The 20,473-nt window shown below is 40.3% G+C and overlaps 1 protein-coding gene across 5 annotated transcripts in view; it reads right to left on the minus strand.

The window, feature by feature from the left end:
• The window catches only part of anks1b (ankyrin repeat and sterile alpha motif domain containing 1B), a 258,652-nt gene that overhangs the window by 106,961 nt on the left and 131,218 nt on the right, over positions 1 to 20,473 (minus strand). For all 5 annotated transcript variants that reach the window (XM_038738848.1, XM_038738847.1, XM_038738846.1 and 2 more), the window contains 2 exons: positions 18,147 to 18,315; positions 6,389 to 6,525 (listed from right to left, as the gene is read on the minus strand). In XM_038738848.1, coding sequence (XP_038594776.1) covers positions 6,389 to 6,525; positions 18,147 to 18,315 — 306 coding nt within the window. The remainder of the gene's footprint in view (positions 1 to 6,388; positions 6,526 to 18,146; positions 18,316 to 20,473) is intronic.

Below are 20,473 nucleotides of genomic sequence, written 5' to 3' on the forward strand. Positions count from 1 at the left end.
CATCTACCTTTGTGTATGTGTGTAAGTGTGTGTGTGGCTCCGCTGTGACACACAGTCACATTTGGAAAGCAACAACAAACAGAAAAACTATTACAGACACACACACACACAGAGGACACACTCATTGTACTGCATTCATTTGCTTATAACCATAAAGTATAAGCCTAGTGATACTACAGTGCTGAGCCACAACAACCCTGAAATAAATTCTACCTTTATAATGTTAATTTTTGTTGGAATTGTCATGAAAAGGTGTTTATGGTCATTTTGCAGATTGTTGTTTGAGCTGCTGTTGAATTGTGTTATACTGAGAGACGTTTCGAGACGTGCACACTAAATTACTTTTTAATTAGAAAAACCTCTCGATACAACCTAAGGTCAACCAAGTCTACTTGCCCTTAACTTTAACCTTCCTTGGATAACTATGACCTGGATGACTGACAGCGATAAAATGCAATCCAGTTAACAGCAACACAAACAACATCCTTGATCCTTGAACTTGAATCAATACTTCTCTAAAACAGTTTTGAGAAACACTGAACATTGTAACCTTCATGGATGTAGAAAGCATAGTTTAAGAAAGGTGTCCCTAATAAATTGGCAGCTGAGTGTATAGACTCGTTTTTAAAGATTTACATACATTAAGAACAAATGTGGCTTACAAGCAGTGGAAAATATTTTTGACAATAACAAAAATATAGAATACAGCCAGCCTTATCCTTAAACCATCACAACTCATTCAATCAATCTAACCGTAACCCTCAAACCAAGAGTTTTAGAAAGAAATATATGAAAGAAACACATAATGCACTTCTGATTTTGAAGAACACATAAGGAGATTTCTTGGAGAAAATCAAGCGAAGAAATTGGACTACCTCGTAAGTTCTGAGAATATGTATCTGTTACTTGATTCCAGTTCAGTTGTACTTCACTATTAACCAAATTTGCATAGCATAGCCCTGATCGATCACAACTCCATTCAGAAAACACGTATTTTAAAGTTGTTTGCTTGTCTTCTTGCAGACAGACCTGACAAAAGATGAATTCTGTCTTTTTACAAATTCACATCCTTTAGATTCATTTATTGCAATTGAAACAGTACAATCTGCATTTTATACCACTGTAGTAAGCCAGATTATGGCTTAATATTTAGTCAAACTCAAGCAAAAACGCAAACATTTTGGATCGAGTTTTGCCAAAGTTTGCTTGGTCTGAAAACAGCATTTCACTAGAGTCAGAGTTGAGCTCCTGGGAAGTTGAGTTAAGCATAATTTTTCTGGCTCTTTTTTTTCCCTTATTGTGCAAGACATTTTACAAGACATTTTTTAATCCAAATGGTTTGAAGAGTGACGATTTTGGAAACACTTTCAAGTACTGTTAAACGAGGTCTCTCTATCTTTCAGAAAAACAGATTCTCTGTGACTCAACTGTAATGTTAACACAGGAGAGGCACAAAATGGGGCCACGACAATGCAAAGGCTTTATTGAATTGAACGAAGAGGCTGTTCCTTTTTGGACACAATACTAATGTTGACAAGAATGTAGCCTTAGTCCTCAAACAGCAATTAGAAGAAGAGTCAACTCTCTAAGGGTCTAGACTGTAAGGTCTAAGATACACAAGAGTGGCAGTGCAAAGGTGTCTGTTTGTGTGAGGGGTGTGTGTGTGTGTGTGTGTGCAATGTTGTATTTGTGACCATGTGATTGTCTGAGATATCAGCTTCAGCCTTTGTGAGTGTAAACACGAGTTCCATCATGTGTTGACTGTAACCAGGACTCTCTTGTAGGCAAGTAATGGTTATTAAAATGTTCTGTGAAGACACACACACACACACACACACACACACACACACACACACACACGCAAAAGCAGCAAAGTAGGACACCGAGCCAGTGGGTATGAAACTGATAACCCCATGATGCAGTGGTGCAGTCAGTCCTTCTTGCTGTCCCTCTTTCTACTTTTTTCCATGTGTTTGATTATCCCCCCCCATTCTTTCTGTTCCAATCTGCCCATGAGTGTGATCAACAGCTTGTGGATATCCAACATGTCCAGCTGAGCTGACAGTTTGGACAAGCAGCAAGGGATGAAGAAATAAAAAACACAAAAACCTCAACACTCAGCCCATGGATGTCAGTCAAAATAGCCTGTGTGATCTCTTCATGCTTTTACAAAGTGATCACATATGGGGGGTGGTTTTGACTGGCTTGTGGTCAATGCTAGAGCAGTATTAGCAGCATACAAGCTAAATAATTTCTGTTAAACCCGGATTTTACGAGATAAATTACTCAGAACACATTTTTATTTACAGCAACAGCCCTTGGGAGCTTTGTCACAGGGGGAGGGAGATTTCCACTATTCAAAGAGAATCACACCATCTGGGTATTCAACATGATACAACTGATTTGCTATAGATAAAGAAAAAAAAAATCAAATTACTTAATTAAGAAAGACAAGACTTGGTTCTAGGATAACTTGCCACACATGCATCAACAAGCTCACTTCTGCTCATTTCCAGATCTAGTGGCTACTGAGAATTAGGGGTCAATATGTGAAAAATCTATGTCCCAATGTCTAGAAACATTATCAAACTGGTAGTATGTTATAATATTTGGTATAAGTTTTCAAAGTCACAAAAATCCTAAGTGGTTATTTGTATGTTTTAGTACAAAAGAAATCCTGTCATTTTCAAAAAAGAGTTTTACTATCTGACAAAAACAGATTTTAATTAATTTTAATTAATTAATTACATTTAAAGGAATGTCCAAAATTTTGGGAAACATGCTCATTTACTTTCTTGAGTAAGGTGAAAAGGTTGATGTCACTCTCATGTTGTCTGGTTAATGTGAAGCTACAACCTGGTGAATTTAGCAAAAAGACTGAAAAGAAAGGGAACTATTCTTTAAATCAGCAGGTCATGTATATGTAGCACTTCATCCTGGATGGATGGCAAATATAGCCAAGATGAAATCCAGAGGATGATGAAGCAGACTGCATGATACACGATACAGAGGGGGTCACATGTAGGTGCCCAAGCTAAGTGCCACAAAAACACAACTGGTAGCAGAGAGGGCGGTGGCTGCAGCAACACGTGCAAGTCCCAAGTGAGAGAACAGGATGAGGAATCAGGTGCTGGCTCAACATTGTGATGTTTGTCAGCCATCTGCGATGGATGATAGCATCGTCTTTCGGCCCATTCCTAATTCGCTTAATATTAAAATGACTGGTGAAGCGAGAAAACACACACTGTCAATATGAAATAAAATGAGCAGTGGAGTAAAAAAATTATCTAGAGCTACATTATGTTACATTCACTGTTACCTTTTAATGTGCGGTAGTAGAGGTTGAAGCCATAATACTGTCCCTAAAGAGATCCTCGTCACATGCATTACTCCATTTTGTCTAAAGTAACCTATGTGAGAAGTTTTTATTGCCAGATAAGGTTTAATATAGAATTATATAACTGTAAACCATCTGATCCAATCATCCTTACACAGTATCGCCGTGTTTACAAACAACATTGAGATTTAATACCTGCTTTTGCAGAAAACCACCTCTGTAGGGCTGAAAGTACCACATTAATATTCTAGTACTGTAAAACAGGAGGGACTGTGGTTCTATACCACACACTCTTCTATACATGCTGCAACAGCCATGTGTGTGTTTGGTTGCATGTTAGGTCCGACTGTTACATACAGTGTGTACTGATGAAATAGCCAGTGGGAGCACTACAGTGAAATGAAATTAATTCTAGAGAACTAATTAGGAGCTATAAAACTGAATTCTGGTGCTCCTTGATTATGTGTGCTTCAAGCCGAGAGGAGGCCTGCTGGGCACCGCATGTTATCCATCTACACACATTAGTTAACATGCCAAAGATAGACCCATAATGAGGGGTGGGGGTGATGGGAGAGGAGATGAGGTAAGGAAATAAGGGAGGAAGAGAACATGTTGAGGGGATGAAAGGGCATTCAGATGAAGTTCCGAGGAGTTGTCCATCTTGGCAAGCCATTCAAAGTATGTGTCCTAAAACACATATTTTTTTTAATCAAAGTTAAAAAAAGAAACACGTAATAATTCTTGAAAAAGTTTGATTTACAAGATGATTATCGCACCGCACTGCCAGAATTTTTTAAGCTTCAGTAAACTAATATTTGATGATTCACTAGAATTAACAAGCGTTTCAGAAGGATATTTTGTCACACATCACTCGCAGACTGAGAAAACAACTGCCTTTAATTATCAAGGTGCTAAACATTGGCGCTGAGCTTATGTGTCTGATACTATCTTCTCAGTGACAGAAGTGAGAGGACTAAATTAATCTCAAGTTACTAATGAGTCTGATTTGTTGTTGCATTTGAATTGCTAAATGTGGATTTGAATTTACTTATGATCAGCGACAAATTATTAATCTATTTTGTTTTTGTTGTACAAGTCTGTTGGTGACGTTCTCTTAGCATTTAGGTGTAGACAACAGGCTTTATAAAATACTAGGCATGTTTGTCGACCTCTGACACTGACTTCATTGGTTAGCCCTTTCACTGGAAAAAAAATAAAAATCCCAGTGCCACATTTTTATTAGATTCCACACAAATATGCATGAGTCATTTCTGTATCATCATTTCAGCAGTGGATGATGAACCCACCTGAGCTTCAGGCTGCCTGGACACTGAATCTTTACTGTCTGCTGGATATGGCTTCTCAATCTCGATCACCTTACATACTCTATTCTCCATGTTATCAATGTCAGACCTTCATTTTAACGAATACAAGGCTAATTATACGGTTTAGATAATAAGCAGCTACTATGTGACTTGAGTTCAAATGCACCAGTTCAGATTGCAGTTGGGGTAGGAAGAAAGAAATTACAAAATCATAAAATTCAATCCTTGAGCAATAATAACGTAACAGTTTCTACATGCTAAATAGGCAACACCTATTTCCAGGCTCCCACTGCAATGTAATGCACTAATGCAGGAGGGGTTTACTCAGGTTCTTAGTCCACTGCAACACAAAACACAACTGTCAGCGATGAGTTAAGCTAACCAGTCTTAATTAAAATACAAGTTTTACTAAAATATTGGCAAACAAGCAGTTTATACATATTAAAAGTTAAGGTAACCGCAATAATTTGTCAAAAATGAGCTCCCACACACAATGATTCATCACGTCAGGGCTCCGCATGGTTCCTGCACCAGACCACGCACCATCTCGTCTGCAGCTGTATGCGCACTATCTGCAGCAATCAATGTGAAACAGACTCAGGTTCTCATCAAAGTTGCTCTGAGACACTGGCTGTTTAAGATGTGACTCACACAATCACAGGATCACGATTAACAAGGTGCACTCTGATTGACCATTTGCAGTCACGTGATTCTGATGACGCTTGAAATTTAGAATGAGGCAGGAAGTAAAAAGCAGCATGGACAAGACGGAGGAAACACAGTACTGTGCTACTTATTGTTTACTCATTGTGTCATCCCAGCCAACATGTCAAATCTGGAATCACCCAATTCATTCTTAAATTATTGCTAAAAAACTATTTTGAGGTCACAATGACCTTTGAGTCAAAAGTGTCAATAATTCAGTGTCCGACCAGCTGTGAAATACTGTCACATCTCCCCTTCTGTTGCTGAGTTATGGTGTTGAATTATGGCTAAAAGGCTGTTTTGCAGGGACATTATGATGTCACAGTGAAGCTGACGTTTAACTACCAAATTCTAATCAGTTCAAGCTTGAGTCCAAGTGGATGTGTGTGCCAAATTTTAATAAATTCCCCACACGCCATTCCTGGAATATCGCGTTCACGACAACGGAACGGCCGGACGGACGAACATAATGCCTCCAGCCAAAGCCGTTTACGGCGGGGAAGCATGAAAATTCACTTTTCATTTTCACTTTCCATTTGGAAAACAATATTTGAATGCACAAAACCGAGTTTTGTGAGTTTAGAACAGATTTTAACTGAATCATGACCCAGAGAATAGCAACGTGTGCTATTAGCCTAATATTCGTGACCAGGAAGCTTTCTGTGTCTGCAGGTGACAACATTCACAGTCAAGCTCTCAAATCCAGGATAGGGGCCCATATGGGTTTCTGTAACCAGGATATGATGTTTCGATGGACAAACAACAGATTACTCAAATACTCTAAACTCCAGTTTACTATGGGAGTGAGTGATAGAGCAAGAGACAGACAGAGAGGGAGTGTAAATGAAATGAAACAGAGACAAACAATCAGAGGGAGAGGAACAGACAGAGATGCTGTTTACCATTGTGTGCGTGTGGGTGCAGGTGTTTAAGCTACTTGTAGGTGGATACTGTGATGTTCAATAATGCATCAGGTGCCTCTGCAACACATTCATTAGTGTGTGTGTGCGTGCACACTCACCTGTGGGCGGATAACTCTCTCAATGTTCTTCAGGGCCGTGTCAGGGGAGGGGGGGGAGCAGTCTGGAGTTGGGCCCGTCGAGCAGTTCCCATGGTTACTGTGTTCCCCCTCACTCACCGCTACATGGGATAAGTGACCTTGGACAGAGAGAAAGAGAAAGGGAAGATTTGTCCGTTACAATGTTGTGTTTTTATGTCACCATCACCAGTCATTGTACTCTAGAGGCAGAGTTGTCAGGAATCCATGTCTGTGGCCAATTATTTCTTTCAGGGTGGTCACTATGTCCAATTTGGTGATCATTGTCATGTCTTGGCTGTGAAACAAGTTAGATTACATGTTGGATCACAACCAGTGGTAAGGTTTTTCATGACCTGCATTGTCAGACAGGAAGCACCAGAAAAGGAATCTTAATCTAACTGTGGAAAACAAGTTCTCATCCTTGGAACAAAAGAAAAAAAAGTTTTATTTTCTCTAGCCATTAAATGCATTTACACTCAGTTATCCCTCTGTACAGTAGTTTGCATTGTCAGTGGCAGAATCTGCTATTTCTGCACTAAATTTACTGAAAACAACACGTGCATATACCCAATATTCAGTCCCACACATCAGTTTGTGTACATAGCTAAAAAAGGACAAACGTATAAAATTCACTAGGCCTTTTCGGACTAAACAGTTACATACTTTCAAGGGCTTTTTTTTCTGTTTGTAATCGCACAGCCAATAGGAATGCTTCAGCATGACACACAACTACAACAACAGTTTACAAGTTGGAGGACACCATGGTCGGAGCTGTGTGTTTGTTGGGTGTTGTGTGTATCATGATAATAATGAACTCCATTATTAAAAAGGGATGTGTGAATTTAGACAATGTGAGTGTGAAAGCAAGAAGGAGGGCTAACAGACAAAAACTCTTACAACAACTGGCAGTAGTTCATATCATCGAGGAAGAAAGAAGAACACAGCATTGCAGACAGGAGACGGGTAACTAACTTCAACTTGATCTTATTTACGTTTTATGTCAACTTCACTCGGTAAAATAAATGGTATTACGTTACAACTCGCTGTGGATACAAGCGTGGACCAGGTAAAGTAACAGTGAACACACAGAGTGCAAATGTTGGTTTTGGTTGTTTGATAGGCCACAACATTAATAAGCTGGCAGAGTAAGGGGGGAGGGGCTAGCCGGTATGTTTGCAGTGAGAGACCAGAGGTTTAGTTTCGAAGCAGGTAAACTGAAAGATAATAATATAATAATAATGTCCGTGGGAATTAAAACCTGTTTTCACAGGGCAGTATATGTGAAAAATTAAGACTTTTTTTGTTTGTAGCATACAATCATGATGCCGGCTCCACATTGTGATGTCTGTCAGCCACTGGCGATGAACAAAGGCATCTATTGGTCCGACCCCATTTGAATATTCCCTCGAAACTGCGTTACAATAACTTTAACACTTTCAGTGCAGACACAATAACAATGAAAACACCTACCGCTATTAAATTGTTTATTATCTGTATCCCCCAAATTTAACTGATTCACCCGTATGAAAGTCAAAAATCCAGTGGCTTGTACTGTGGTTTGTAGATCAGTTTTATGTTCACTGATTAACTTGACATGGCTTCATTTTAGGCTTCACCAAAATAACGGAAGTAGCTAGAAACTTGTTTGAGTTCCAAAATGGATGATAACTCTAAAGAGCTTGTTCACCATTATTTCAGTTTTAAAGCCAGTGTGCTTTGTACTCCATCCTAATAATATTGTTTTGAAACTTTTCCAAGTGGCTTCAGTTATGAAAGGAGATGGTTTAACGTTACTTTAGAAGTGCACCAGTCAACTAACTTTAATATTATATTGGCATAAAAAAAAATACTTTTTTATGCACTTTTTTTGGGGTAATGTGAGAAATGAAAAGAGGTTTCAGCTGATGTATTGCAGAGTATTTCCACCTAATGGTACAAAGACAATCACAGAGATGTGCTGGCATGAGAGAGGTGAGGGGAGTGCATTGTGTAAATTGACAAGCCTCTGCAAGAAAATATAATGGCTGCCCAGTGCAGTTTGATGTCTATCTCAGCTTTTCACACACAGACACACACGAGTATGTGTTCGGCTGAATGCAGAATCAGGTGTCAGAGCTAATTTCCCCAGCGTAAGATCATTTAACAGAGGGGAGGAGGAATAAAACACAAGAAGAAGAGAAGAAGGAGAGAAGAAAGGAGAGGGAAGTGCTGAAGTAGCTCAAATTAAATTTCAGAGAGAGAAAGCATCTGTCTTTATCAACCAGAGGAGACACAAAACACACACAGACACACACACACACACACACACACACACACACACACACACACACGTGGCAGTCAGCTGCCTACATGGAACCTATCAAGAGAGCACAATATCATCCAATTATGGTGTGAGAACCAGCCAGGCCTTTAACACCATACCTGCCAACACCGTTTTCCCCAGCGCCCTCCCGTATTGTTGTTTGTTCCAGTAAACTCACATAATTTGCATGACCCTCAAATTTTAGTATGAATAATAGGCATACACGCCATGCAAGTTTTGGATGTTTTTCTGAAGTCACCCAAGTTGCCAGATCCTCTAAGAAACACAATCTACATACAAATATAAAACACATCTGTTAACACAACCCACAAGCCGATCAAAGTGTGCACAGCTGCTAAGACAAGCCAGCTAACTTAATGTTAACGGTTGTCAAAATGTCTAAATACCCCCCGGCCCTGCCAATAAAAAAAACTAAATGTTGGCAGGTATGTATGTAACACACACACACACACACACACACACACACACACACAGAGGATGGCAACACTATCAGTAATAGCAGGGAAGGCTCATTGCCTAAGATACAGTATATGAATGACCCACTATCACACTTCAAATGAAAAAAAACATAAATAAAAACAGTATCTCCTGTTGTTTAAACTTTGAATGTAGGTGAAGGTGTGGTTTTGCACAACTCCCACAAATCATCTTCATGTATTCAAAAAGAAAAAAGCCACACAGGAAAAACAAATGGGGGCTCCTGATGATGTTGTGAATAATGACACCAATAATGATACAGTTTGTACCTGTAATTTCATTAGATGGGTGCACCTTTACATTTAATTTGTTTAGGATGCTAAGGAGGATTTCCATTTCAAAGAGTTTAATCATAATGTATTCCATAAAACAAGTAACTAAGGACATGTGTCTTATTTAAGTCAATATACTGAATTGGTTCTGAAGAAAGGAAACGTTTATTGTGGCAGGATCAGTACTTGTTTGAGGTAGACAAACTTTGTATTGTTCATCTCATTCTCGGTGATAGCTGTAGATATGGACCAAAAGTCCTACATGTTCCCACTTTTTAAGAACACTTTAGAAAAACAAGATAGTAGCAGTGGAACGCTTTAGTCAGTCGAAATACTGAGAAATACTGTATGCTTGTGAAAATAACACTGGGACTGAAGGTACTGGAATAACTCACACCAGGTTACTAAAATCTCTAAAGACACTGCTCAATGGTAGCTATGACCTTGGTTAGTGGGTTTGACAGGGTACAATTTCAAGAAATTGTTCACTCTAGTCACGCTTAGCTGATGCGACAGTTCTCAACTCTTTTAATGACTTTTTTGATCATCTCTTCATCTGTTGTTGGTGGATCATTACGTCTGAATTACCAAAGAGATGAGTTGGAAATTAAAGGACTGCGCCTCCACTTGCCAATCCTGATTCCATCTTTGCTCGTGTCAGTGCCTTCACAGCCTCTTTTCAAGAAACAAAGATTCAAATTGCTTTGCTCTCTGGTCAGCAGCATTTGGACGACTGGCTTTGAAGCGTGTGAATAAAGTAAGTTAAGCTAAGTTAAGCTAAGTTCGATCTTAGCTGTCATCTCTCGTTATATTAATAGCTTTTGTTTGCCATTTGCCTGCCACTTTAACACTTTTCTTTGATTATCTTTTGTGAAGCACATGAATTTATTGTTAAGTCCCATATTTTAAAAGGTCTGTCAAGTATCATTTTAACTACAGTTCATTTTCATCAATTTTCAATTTCAGAATTTTATGCAAGGACGTTGGGAGATATCTTTCTGACTCATTTCTTCAATAAAGTGAACAACAAACAAAACATTTATACAGAAAAACAGAAGCATGAAGGGCACATACACTTTACCACAAAAAGAAAGCAATGGGGTTTATGGGAGATAAACTCATAACCTTGAGAAAACAACACTAATAAGATATCAGCATGAGAGAGAGAAGACCAGAGTTTACCAAGATGTATGCTTCATGAAACACATTTAGACGCAACAAACAATTGAGAAACATCCTTTTATGACTAAAACCAAACCCAATGCTTTTTTGAAACTTAATGAAATCCTCATTTTATTTCAGCAGAAGCCTTTCTCTAATACAATAACTTCAATTTTAATTGTTACAGCTCAGTCATGAAGGTGGTGTAAAACTAGAAGTGTCTGCTCCTGCTTCAGAATTTACCACCATCTTCCTTCATACATTTGTTTTGAATTTCAACAGTCTGTCAGACGCAGAGGCACACAATCACACACATCAGTCCTTCAGGGAAAGTGACATTGCTTCACAGTAGGCTCTATCAATGCATGTGTTTTCATGTGTGTGTGCATGCATGTGCATCACTATATTTTACTTGGGTTTGTGCAAGTACACACAGCTACAGACACACACACGTCATAAAGAGCTGCTTTGAGCTGAATCAGTGATTAAATGTGGGCGTAAATAGATGAAAAATGAGAGAAATGGAGAAGAAAGGATGGATGCCATAGAGGGATATATATAGATAGAGGTTTTGTCCTATTGAGTAAATAAGCCTGTCAACACTGAGGCTTTGATGATGGATGTGAGATGTGAGGTATGTGTATGTGTGTGTGACTTCCTTCAGATCTGCCTTGAGCTCACTCCTGGGAAACACACACAGTCCCCCTTGCCAAAGGGAAATTGTGTTTGTGTATAAGTGTAAACACAAAGGTGCATATACATAAGCATTAGTGTGTAATAACTGTAGGGTATTATACTTCACTGTTTACATCCATATGTTCAGATTAATGTGTGCGTGAGGAAGTGAGAAATTGCCTCTAGAAAAATCCTTTAGCTTTAAGGTTTCACAGGATCAAGATACACTTTGCATGCATTCGTACATGTTATAGTATGTGTGTGGATTTACACAAACGCATTTCTGTGTAAATTCAAGGCCGGCCACACAGCTTGTTAATGCAGGCATGCAGCAGTGTGTATAGGAGGACTGTGTGTAAGTGAACGCTTGGTGTGAGCAAGTGTTCAAATCTGCTGTCCTCTTCCTACCCGCCTAACAAGACAAAACTGTCAACTTCAAACGTGTTCTTCAGGCTGTCAGTTCTGCTTCTATGCCACTTTGACAAGTAGCATTTCATATTTATTCTGTGTGTGTGTGTGTACGTCTGCCTTCACATGTTCTTTTCTATGTCACAGTGGCTCTCAACATAATGTATCAAATTTGATTGAATACTAAGCAACAGTATGTTGAGAGTTTAAAAAGGTGTGTGGGGGGTATTTTGCCAGTTCTCACTTTTTTTGTTTTAGATACCACCTACAGTTAACAGTTATAATAAACTGATCCCATGCTGGGAATTTGAAGATAGACAAAAATACAGAAAACAGATACAAAATACAGATCAGTAACTTTAAAAAACAACTATATGCACTACTATACACAAAATGAAGCACTACAAATCTAAATGAGAGGATTTTCATGGTAATAAAAGGAACATTTCATCCAGTACAACAATGTGGCTCAACTTTAAAAAAGACAAAAGCCTAAATATTTAAGTTCATTTGTTTGTACTTTAAGCCCTGGACACAGTTCTGATGACCGTGAATAGCTTACAAAGCGTCCATATCTAATTAAATACAGTCAATGGGACAGTGAAAATCATTTTTCAGGACTGGTTAACCGTGACATCAAGTTGTCAGAAAAGGTTTCAGATATGGGATTATTTTTTCTGTTAGTGTATATAATACTTAGCTCCTTTCATTTAGATGTGGAGTGCCGGAACTGAGACTCACAAAGTAGGAAAGTCGGAAAGTACTGAGATGGACTTTGATTTAGTCCTTTCATGGGGTTTATTGATATTAAGAAAATTAAATAACAATAGGCTCATCTTTTAGGAAAACATCTCTTTAATCCTACATTAGAAATGCCAGCAAAACTAGAATAATGGGGGAAAAGACAGTGTGAGCATGTGCAAACTAGTTCCAGACGTCGATGCCTCCTGGCTGTCAAAGATGAGGATTCTCTCTTGCCTCTCTTTCAACAAGTCAATGGGCCTCAACCTTTTTAATGGCAAAGCCCTGGAGTTACTACTTGCTGCCATTTGCCACTCTGAGCCTAAGTGGGATAAATGGGGCGAGGCACAGCAACTTCACAGCTTCGTCCACCAGGGAGAACTGAGGGTGAAAGTTAATATGAAAGGGAAGGTAAGACACAAAAGACAGAGGCCTTTATTCATAAACTTTACCGGTAGCAGCACTGCAGTGTGCAAAGTCATATTAAAGCTGCCTCTTTCTCGAACATCAAGCACGTAGCAGCTAATGAAAATTAACACGGCGGTTAAGCATTAAATTCTTTATTTAATGACCTAATTAGATTGTCTTAAGGTTCAAAAGTTAAATATGAAAGACAAAATAGTCCCCAACAGACATCTGGACTTGCAGAAAATTTCAATAAATGAACAGGCATCAACTCTGTAAAACTCACAAGGATTATAAATTTCTTCACACTGCCAAAATGCATTCAGCCCATCTGTCAAGGGAAAAAAATCCAGTAAATAACTATAAAAAAAAAACAGTAGTGGACGCATACTGCTGCCGTCAATTGGAAATTCAAGATAACTACCTGTGTTGACCTATTTTGTCTTAAGAAAGTTTGCTGAGATACGCAGCACACTTTTTGTGAAGTTTTGTGAAGGACACACACACACACGCGCCCGCGCCCGCGCCCACACACACACACGTTTGTAGTTTTATGTTGAACACGTCAGCAGTGGCTTGTTTACCAGTTGAAGACAAGTGTGTGTTTATCTCGGGAGTCGGTCGATGGCAGAAAAGAAGCAGTTTTGCTCTAACCACTTGGCAACACTCTGCGCTTTCTGTCTGCTCCATACGTGACTGAAGGCTGCGAGGCTTCGCCTGCAGGTCCCTCTGCACTACTCCGCTGCCTGTCTTCAGGACCACATTTCAGCTGGAATGCTTTTGTGTTGCTGCAATCTGGCTGTTAGAAATAAAGGAATAAAATCAAGAATATGTCCTAGTTAAAGCAGCAATCTCCAAATATTAAGCAATGGAGAAAAAATCATAAGCTGTCATTAAGAAGATCTCTGCAGAGCTTCAGTAGAAAAATATTCATTGCGTGCCAATCAATACTTACATACAGATTATACCAATACTATAGGTATGTATCTAATATAAGGCAGCTCTGGGTTTTACTTTTTAAAACAAATTTCAGTTTCTAATTTATGTCTGCTCTTGCGATATGCAACAAGTCTAGCGCGTGATTTATCAAGTGTTGAATCGACATTTTCCCAGAAGACATTGCAATAGAGAGAAAAACACAGGTGTACATTAAATAATACAATTAATGATGGCTAAATTCTGCTAAATTTTAAAACTGCTTCAGTTTCAGGGTCCTGGTATAGAACTTTCTTGACTTATAGTACAAAAACCACTGTTGATTACACATGTGCTTTTCCTGCTATGACACGTCAAAATGCCCGCTGTTGAAAAAGCCTGCTGATGAGAAAAAAGAAATAAAAAGCTTGCTTGTCAAGCTAAAACCACAATCTGCCACATGCATACAAAATGTAGTGTTGAAGGAGAAATGATTTCCCCAATATGTAATAAATTAAATTCCACCAGGAAGGAATTCATCTAATATAGTATAATCGTGAGTTAATGTACAGAATGGATGCACACAAGTCTGTACTGAGCGTACTTTGCATTATAACGAGGATCTAAAGAGGATTCCATTTAGTCAGAAATGACAGTTGTCATGTCAGAGGACATTTGGTGTGACGTGATATCTTTCATGGATACAGCAGTGTCTAAAGTGGGACGGTGCCTCAAACAGGTTGTGGAAATTCTCAGGACAACAGGTATAGGATGACAAAAAAGTTAAATAAAAAGAGAACAAGGGGCAGAGAGACATCCAAGAAGCTGAGACATGAAAAAGCAGTAAGTTGTTTGGTGTGGTAGTTTCACTGACAACAGGTCCCTGGTTTCTGCTGGGCTGAGTGACAGTCACCAGATAGATTTTGATAAAGCCGCTCTGATTGTTTGAGGCTTTTGAGAGCGCTGTAGTGTCCCCGACTCCTCAACGGTGAGACTGCAGCAACCCACAGCTGCAGACAACTAGCCAGCAGCGCAGGACAGGTGAATATCAGGGAGAGCTTACACTGCAAAAAATATCTGACTCAACTAATCCTTCAGTCCCCCAGTTTATTTTTTGTCTTAAACCAAGAGACACATTCTGCTGAGTTGAGTTTAACACTGTTCACTTGTTTCAAGAGCTACAAAATGACAACTAACCACAATGTGAAATGAGTTATTGATTAGGCCAATCAAAGTGTATTGTGAAAGCAGCGAGACATGTGCTTTATTTTTCAGCAGGACTACATGAAAAATGAAAGTAGTGTGGTAGTGGGGACTATTTTTTGAGATTTGTACATTATAACATATTGCACTTATCTTTACAACTTTCACATAATTCACTCACTCAAAAGCGCTTCACACTACACCACGTTCTCCAAATTCGCACACATTCATTCACTGATGAGCAGAGGGCTAAGGTGCAAACTGCTCCCCAGTAACGGAAATTAACTCATTTTATACACATTCACACACCGATTGCACAGCCATCGAGAGAAATTTGGGGTTCAGTATATTGCCCAAGGACATTTCAACATACAGACTGGGAGAGCTGGGGATCGAACCACCGACCTGATAAGTGGATGACTTGAACAATGATTTGAATTGTAAAAAATTTGCATAGTACAATATTTGCAAAGTTACAAGGCGAAGATTTTTAAGACACAATAACAGACTGATTGACTTATCAAGGAAAAGATAATTTTTTGCAGTGCAATGCACCAAGTCTCTCCCCTGCTCTTCCCATTTCCTCTTTTCTCTTTCCTCTCATCTCAATCCCTCTTTCCCCATGATCCTTCGTCATCACATCCTTCGCCTCAGAGGCAGATAAAGAGAGACTGATTCACACTCATGTCAAATTAGCCTAACATGTGACTGGACTCAAAGCAGCAATCTAGGATTTTCCCTCCTGCTGCGTCACAGTTTCACATTCATGTCGATAGCTAAGCCTGAGACAACCCTCCAACTTTGTTGACTGAATGTATAATCTGCCCCCTCTCAGTCTCAGACTCTCTCACCTTTTGTTACAGACTATCTCTCTGCAACAAGACAGTATCTGCAGCCTGTAAGGAATTCAGCACTTTTCAGCGATGACATGGAAATGTATGGAGTTCTCCCTCACCTCTTCTGTCTTCTCTGACTTTTGCTTTTTGCTTTTCTTTTTCTCTCCCACATTATGTGATGCTGTCTCTCTCACTCTCATCTCCATCCTCTCTCCATGTCTCTTTCTCATTTGGCCAGGTAACAGCGTTTAGAGAGCTGAGAACAAACAGAACACCCACACTGCTCACTTACGTCAGTGGTGCAATTATCTACCAATAGACCATTTGACATAAAGCAGCTAACCTCCCAGTTCTCTCTCTCTCACACACACTCAACTATACATTGACTGTTCAACTCGCTTCTATCCTGCAGCCAATCACAGACAAGATGTAACAGCCAGACGTGGAACGAGACACGCGTGAACACACACACAAAACAAGCCTCTACAGGAGCCTCTCTCTCCTCTGGGGGGGGCAGCGTGGGTGATGGGGAAGGACGGGGGTGTCACTAGCAAGGCAGTTCCCATGGCAACATACAGGTGACTCACCAGCCGGTGATGCAGTTGCCATGACAACCTGCAGTGTGTATCATCGCTATGGGAGCTGAGTGAAAGGGAAGAGCACATTGTGGGTGTTTGTTGTCGTGGGTGTTGAAGTATAACGCCACAGACTAACAACTCATGAGACACAAAACAGAACTGATGGAGAGGTCCAAGGCTGGAGGTTCGACTCACCCTGAATCCTAAACTAAAAACAGGTTTATGTGGATGTCGGTGGCAAAGTATGTACCTATGATACCTGCCTAGCACAGAACAACATACAGTTAGACCAGCTGCAGTAGTTAGCAATTAGCTGGCACAAGTGCAGCATTAGCAGTTAAATAGCCAGATATTTCCTTTAGGAGTTGGTTGAGAAAAAAACAGCGACAATGAGAGCGAATATTGTACTTACATTGATCATGTGGCTAGAAACATGAATCCAAATGGACATAAATATTGCTGGGCGTGGTATAGGCAGCTAACATGTTTGCCATATTGACATTATAAAGTGATAATCAGTATTAAAGTCAGTATTGTATTTACAGCTTGTTGCACTGCCCTGAACCTGCCATCTGTATTACAGATTATGCTATTCGACAGCTGACATTTATGTTGGAGATTCGGGTGTGTTATGCATGTAGAGGCTACTTATAGTCTTTACACGCTGACATCACTTAAAATCATAAAATCTGCGGAGTCCCCCTTTTAAGATGATGTTAAAAAAGACATGATGATGAAACACACACTGATAAACAGCACGGTATTTTGAATTGTAATCAAAAGTGGAGTAAAGAAAGAAAAATCATACACGTGCAATATTAAAATATTCCAAATTGTGCTTTAGCCATAAAATCAACAACACATGTATCCCAAACAATGTCGCTCTCACTCTCACCCACTTTTTTCACACCTGTTTATTTCTATGAAATTCATGTTAATGTTGAATAGACAATGCGCTTGGCATTCAGGTGGTTCAAGTATTCCACTAAAGTCGTGATCATCACAACAGTGGGATGTTCATATGGATCCTCACTTGCAAACACCGTAAACATGATCATGGTGGAAGGCACCATATGTTCGACTGTCAAATTATTTTAAGATGTATTTTTTCCATAAAACAAAATGAGTACAAAGATCCATAACAAATAAAGAGTGCAATACTATGTTTACACTATTCTTTTTGCAGTTTGGGACAGTTTTGCACAAGCAGCTGAACCAGTGGCACACCTGGCTGACCACAGTTTGCTGGCTTTTGTATTATTAAGTTTCTGTGTTAATCCTTTTAGATTGTTGGTAACATTTTCTTGTAAATCTATTAGCAGCAAGCAATGAAAGAATAAAGCAGTAACCTTGCTGAGGGAGGTTTGGGAGGACTAATAGGGAATTTAAATATTTGTTACTGTAGATCATTTATGCAAGCACTTCTGATACAGATTTTTCCTTCCCCCAAAATGTTTCCAACTTTAATGTTAGCAATTATTTTTGTGAGAAAAAATAAATACTACATAAAATACTACAAAATTATACAAAATCTCAATGGATTAAGGCTCCTCCGATAGACAAGCTGACAAATAAACTTTAATACTTGAATCTGTGATAGGTTCCCAGTTGCTGGATGAGAGTAAACCTCACTATACAGTGTCAGTATCACAACAAAGAAGAACAGATGAGGAAGGTATAATCTGTGTTTCAGAGACCGAAACTGCAGGTGACTCAAAATAAAAGTAGTTTTTTGCTTTGCCTTACCATCACCTGGGCAAGCGTTGAGCCGGTGATTGATATCGAGGGAGCAGGGTTTGCGTGTGACAGCTGTGGTCACGGATTCGTACGGGTTGTCCTCGTCCTCTGGCAGGAAAACATCCAGAGAGGGAGATGTGATATTCTCTGCTGAATGCTTTGAATCCTGAGAGAAGGACTGAGAGAAAAACAAACAAAGAAAGAGAAATGTGAGGGCCATTAGTTAAATACACCACATTGGGTTCCCAACCATGACAGTGCACATGTTCAATTTGAATGACTCCAGCAGGAACTACTATCAGTTCTACATTCATTAAACAAAACACAAACATACCACGAAATACATTATTAATTATGTACTGCAGCCATACTGGCCTATTAACCCGTCCAATAGACCCATTAATTATGCATTATGTTAATTAATAGTGTTTGGAAAGCAAAGTGAAGAGCCCTTTCATTGAGTTCAGATGCACAATGTTGGACCAAACTGTAATTAAATTTTTTGAGCGGTATGTGAACCAACAGTACAAAACCCTGGTTCACAGCAAACTCAGGCAGCTTCATCAGACCAAAAAGGAGGCCTTCAGAGAGATCAAATCAGCAAAAAGGTGCTATGCTGAAAAGCTAGGAAACAGCTTCACAGCCACGTCAGTGTGGAAAGGCCTGCAGACACTCACTAACCACAGGAGACCATCCCCCAACTCTGCTGGTTCTCAATGACTGGCTGACATGCTGAATGGTTTCTACCGTAGGTTTGAGAAGCCCACAGTCACACCGCTCCAACACCATCTTCAAACAACCACTGCAACCACTGCCGCGTTGTCACCCCCCCTCTCCGACCCCTCACCTGCACTCATGATCTGTGAAGAGGATGTGAGCCAGCTCTTCCAGAAGCAGAAGATCAGGAAGGCTCCTGGCCCAGACGGTGTCTCTCTATCCTGCCTGAAAATCTGTGCAGACCAGCTGGCCCCCATTTTCACATGGATCTTCAACAGATCACTGGAGCTGTGTGAAGTTCCCTCCTGCTTCAAATGCTCCACAATCATCCCGGTCCCCAAAAAACCCTCCATCTCTGGACTAAATGACTACAGGCCTGTCGACCTGACATCTGTAGTCATGAAGTCCTTTGAAAGACTGGTGTTGGCCCACCTGAAGGACATTACAAGCCCCTTGCTGGACACCCTGCAGTTTGCCTACAGGGCTAACAGCTCAGTGGATGATGCAATCAACTTGGGACTGCATTACATCCTGCAACACCTCGACTCTCCAGGGACATATGCAAAGATTCTATTCGTGGACTTCAGCGTTCAAAACCACCATCCTGGACATCCTCAGCACCAAACTCACCCAGCTCACTGTGCCAGCCTCTGCCTCTCAGTGGATCACAAACTTCCTGACAGGAGTCAGCAGGTAAGGCTGGGGAACATCACATCCAGCACCCGGACTATCAGCACTGGCGCCCCCCAGGGGTGTGTGCTCTCCCCACTGCTCTTGATAACTGCACCTCAGGAGACCCATTTGTCAAACTCCTGAAGTTCGCTGACAACAGAACGGTCATCGGCCTCATACGGGACGGTGATGAGTCGGCTGACAGACGGGAGGTTGATCAGCTGGCTCTCTGGTGCGGTCAGAACAACCTTGAGCTTGAAAACGCTCATAACTGTGGAGATGATCATGGACTTCAGGAGGAGCTCCCACTCTGCCCCACATCACCATAACAGCCCTGTGTCTGCTGTGGAATCCTTCAGGTTTCTGGGATCCACTATATCCAAGGACTTAAAGTAGGAGCCCAACACTTACACCAGCATCAAGAAGGCCCAGCAGAGGATGCTCAACCTGCCTAAGGAGCTGCTGATCCACTTTTACACAGTCATCATCCAGTCTGTCCTCTGCACCTCCATCATTGTCTGGTTTGGATCTGCCACCAAAAAGAACAGGAGCAGACTACAATGGACAGGTCTGCAGAAAGAATCATCGGTGCCAACCTGCCCTCCATTCAGGACTTATACATTTCCAGAGTCAGGAAACGGGCAGAAAACATCACTGCAGATCCTTCTCACCCCGGACACAACCTGTTCCAGCTTCTCCCCTCTGGTAGGCGCTACAGAGCACTGTACGCCAAAACCAACAGACTCAGGAACAGTTTCTTCCCACATGCCATCACTCTGATGAACACGTGACTGACTCACAGTGTCAGGAAAAAATCCTGTTCAATAACCCAGTAACTCTGCCTCTACTCAGCCACCTGTTTACTGGCTACCACTTATTATTTATTCATCATTCTCTATTTCAGTGCTGTTCATACTGTTTACCAAATCCACCTACATCACCTTTGC

This window comes from Micropterus salmoides, unplaced genomic scaffold, assembly GCF_014851395.1.
Source record: "Micropterus salmoides isolate LMB-PRFRI ecotype aquatic unplaced genomic scaffold, ASM1485139v1 Ms_hic_scaffold_23, whole genome shotgun sequence".
Lineage (NCBI taxonomy): Eukaryota > Metazoa > Chordata > Actinopteri > Centrarchiformes > Centrarchidae > Micropterus > Micropterus salmoides.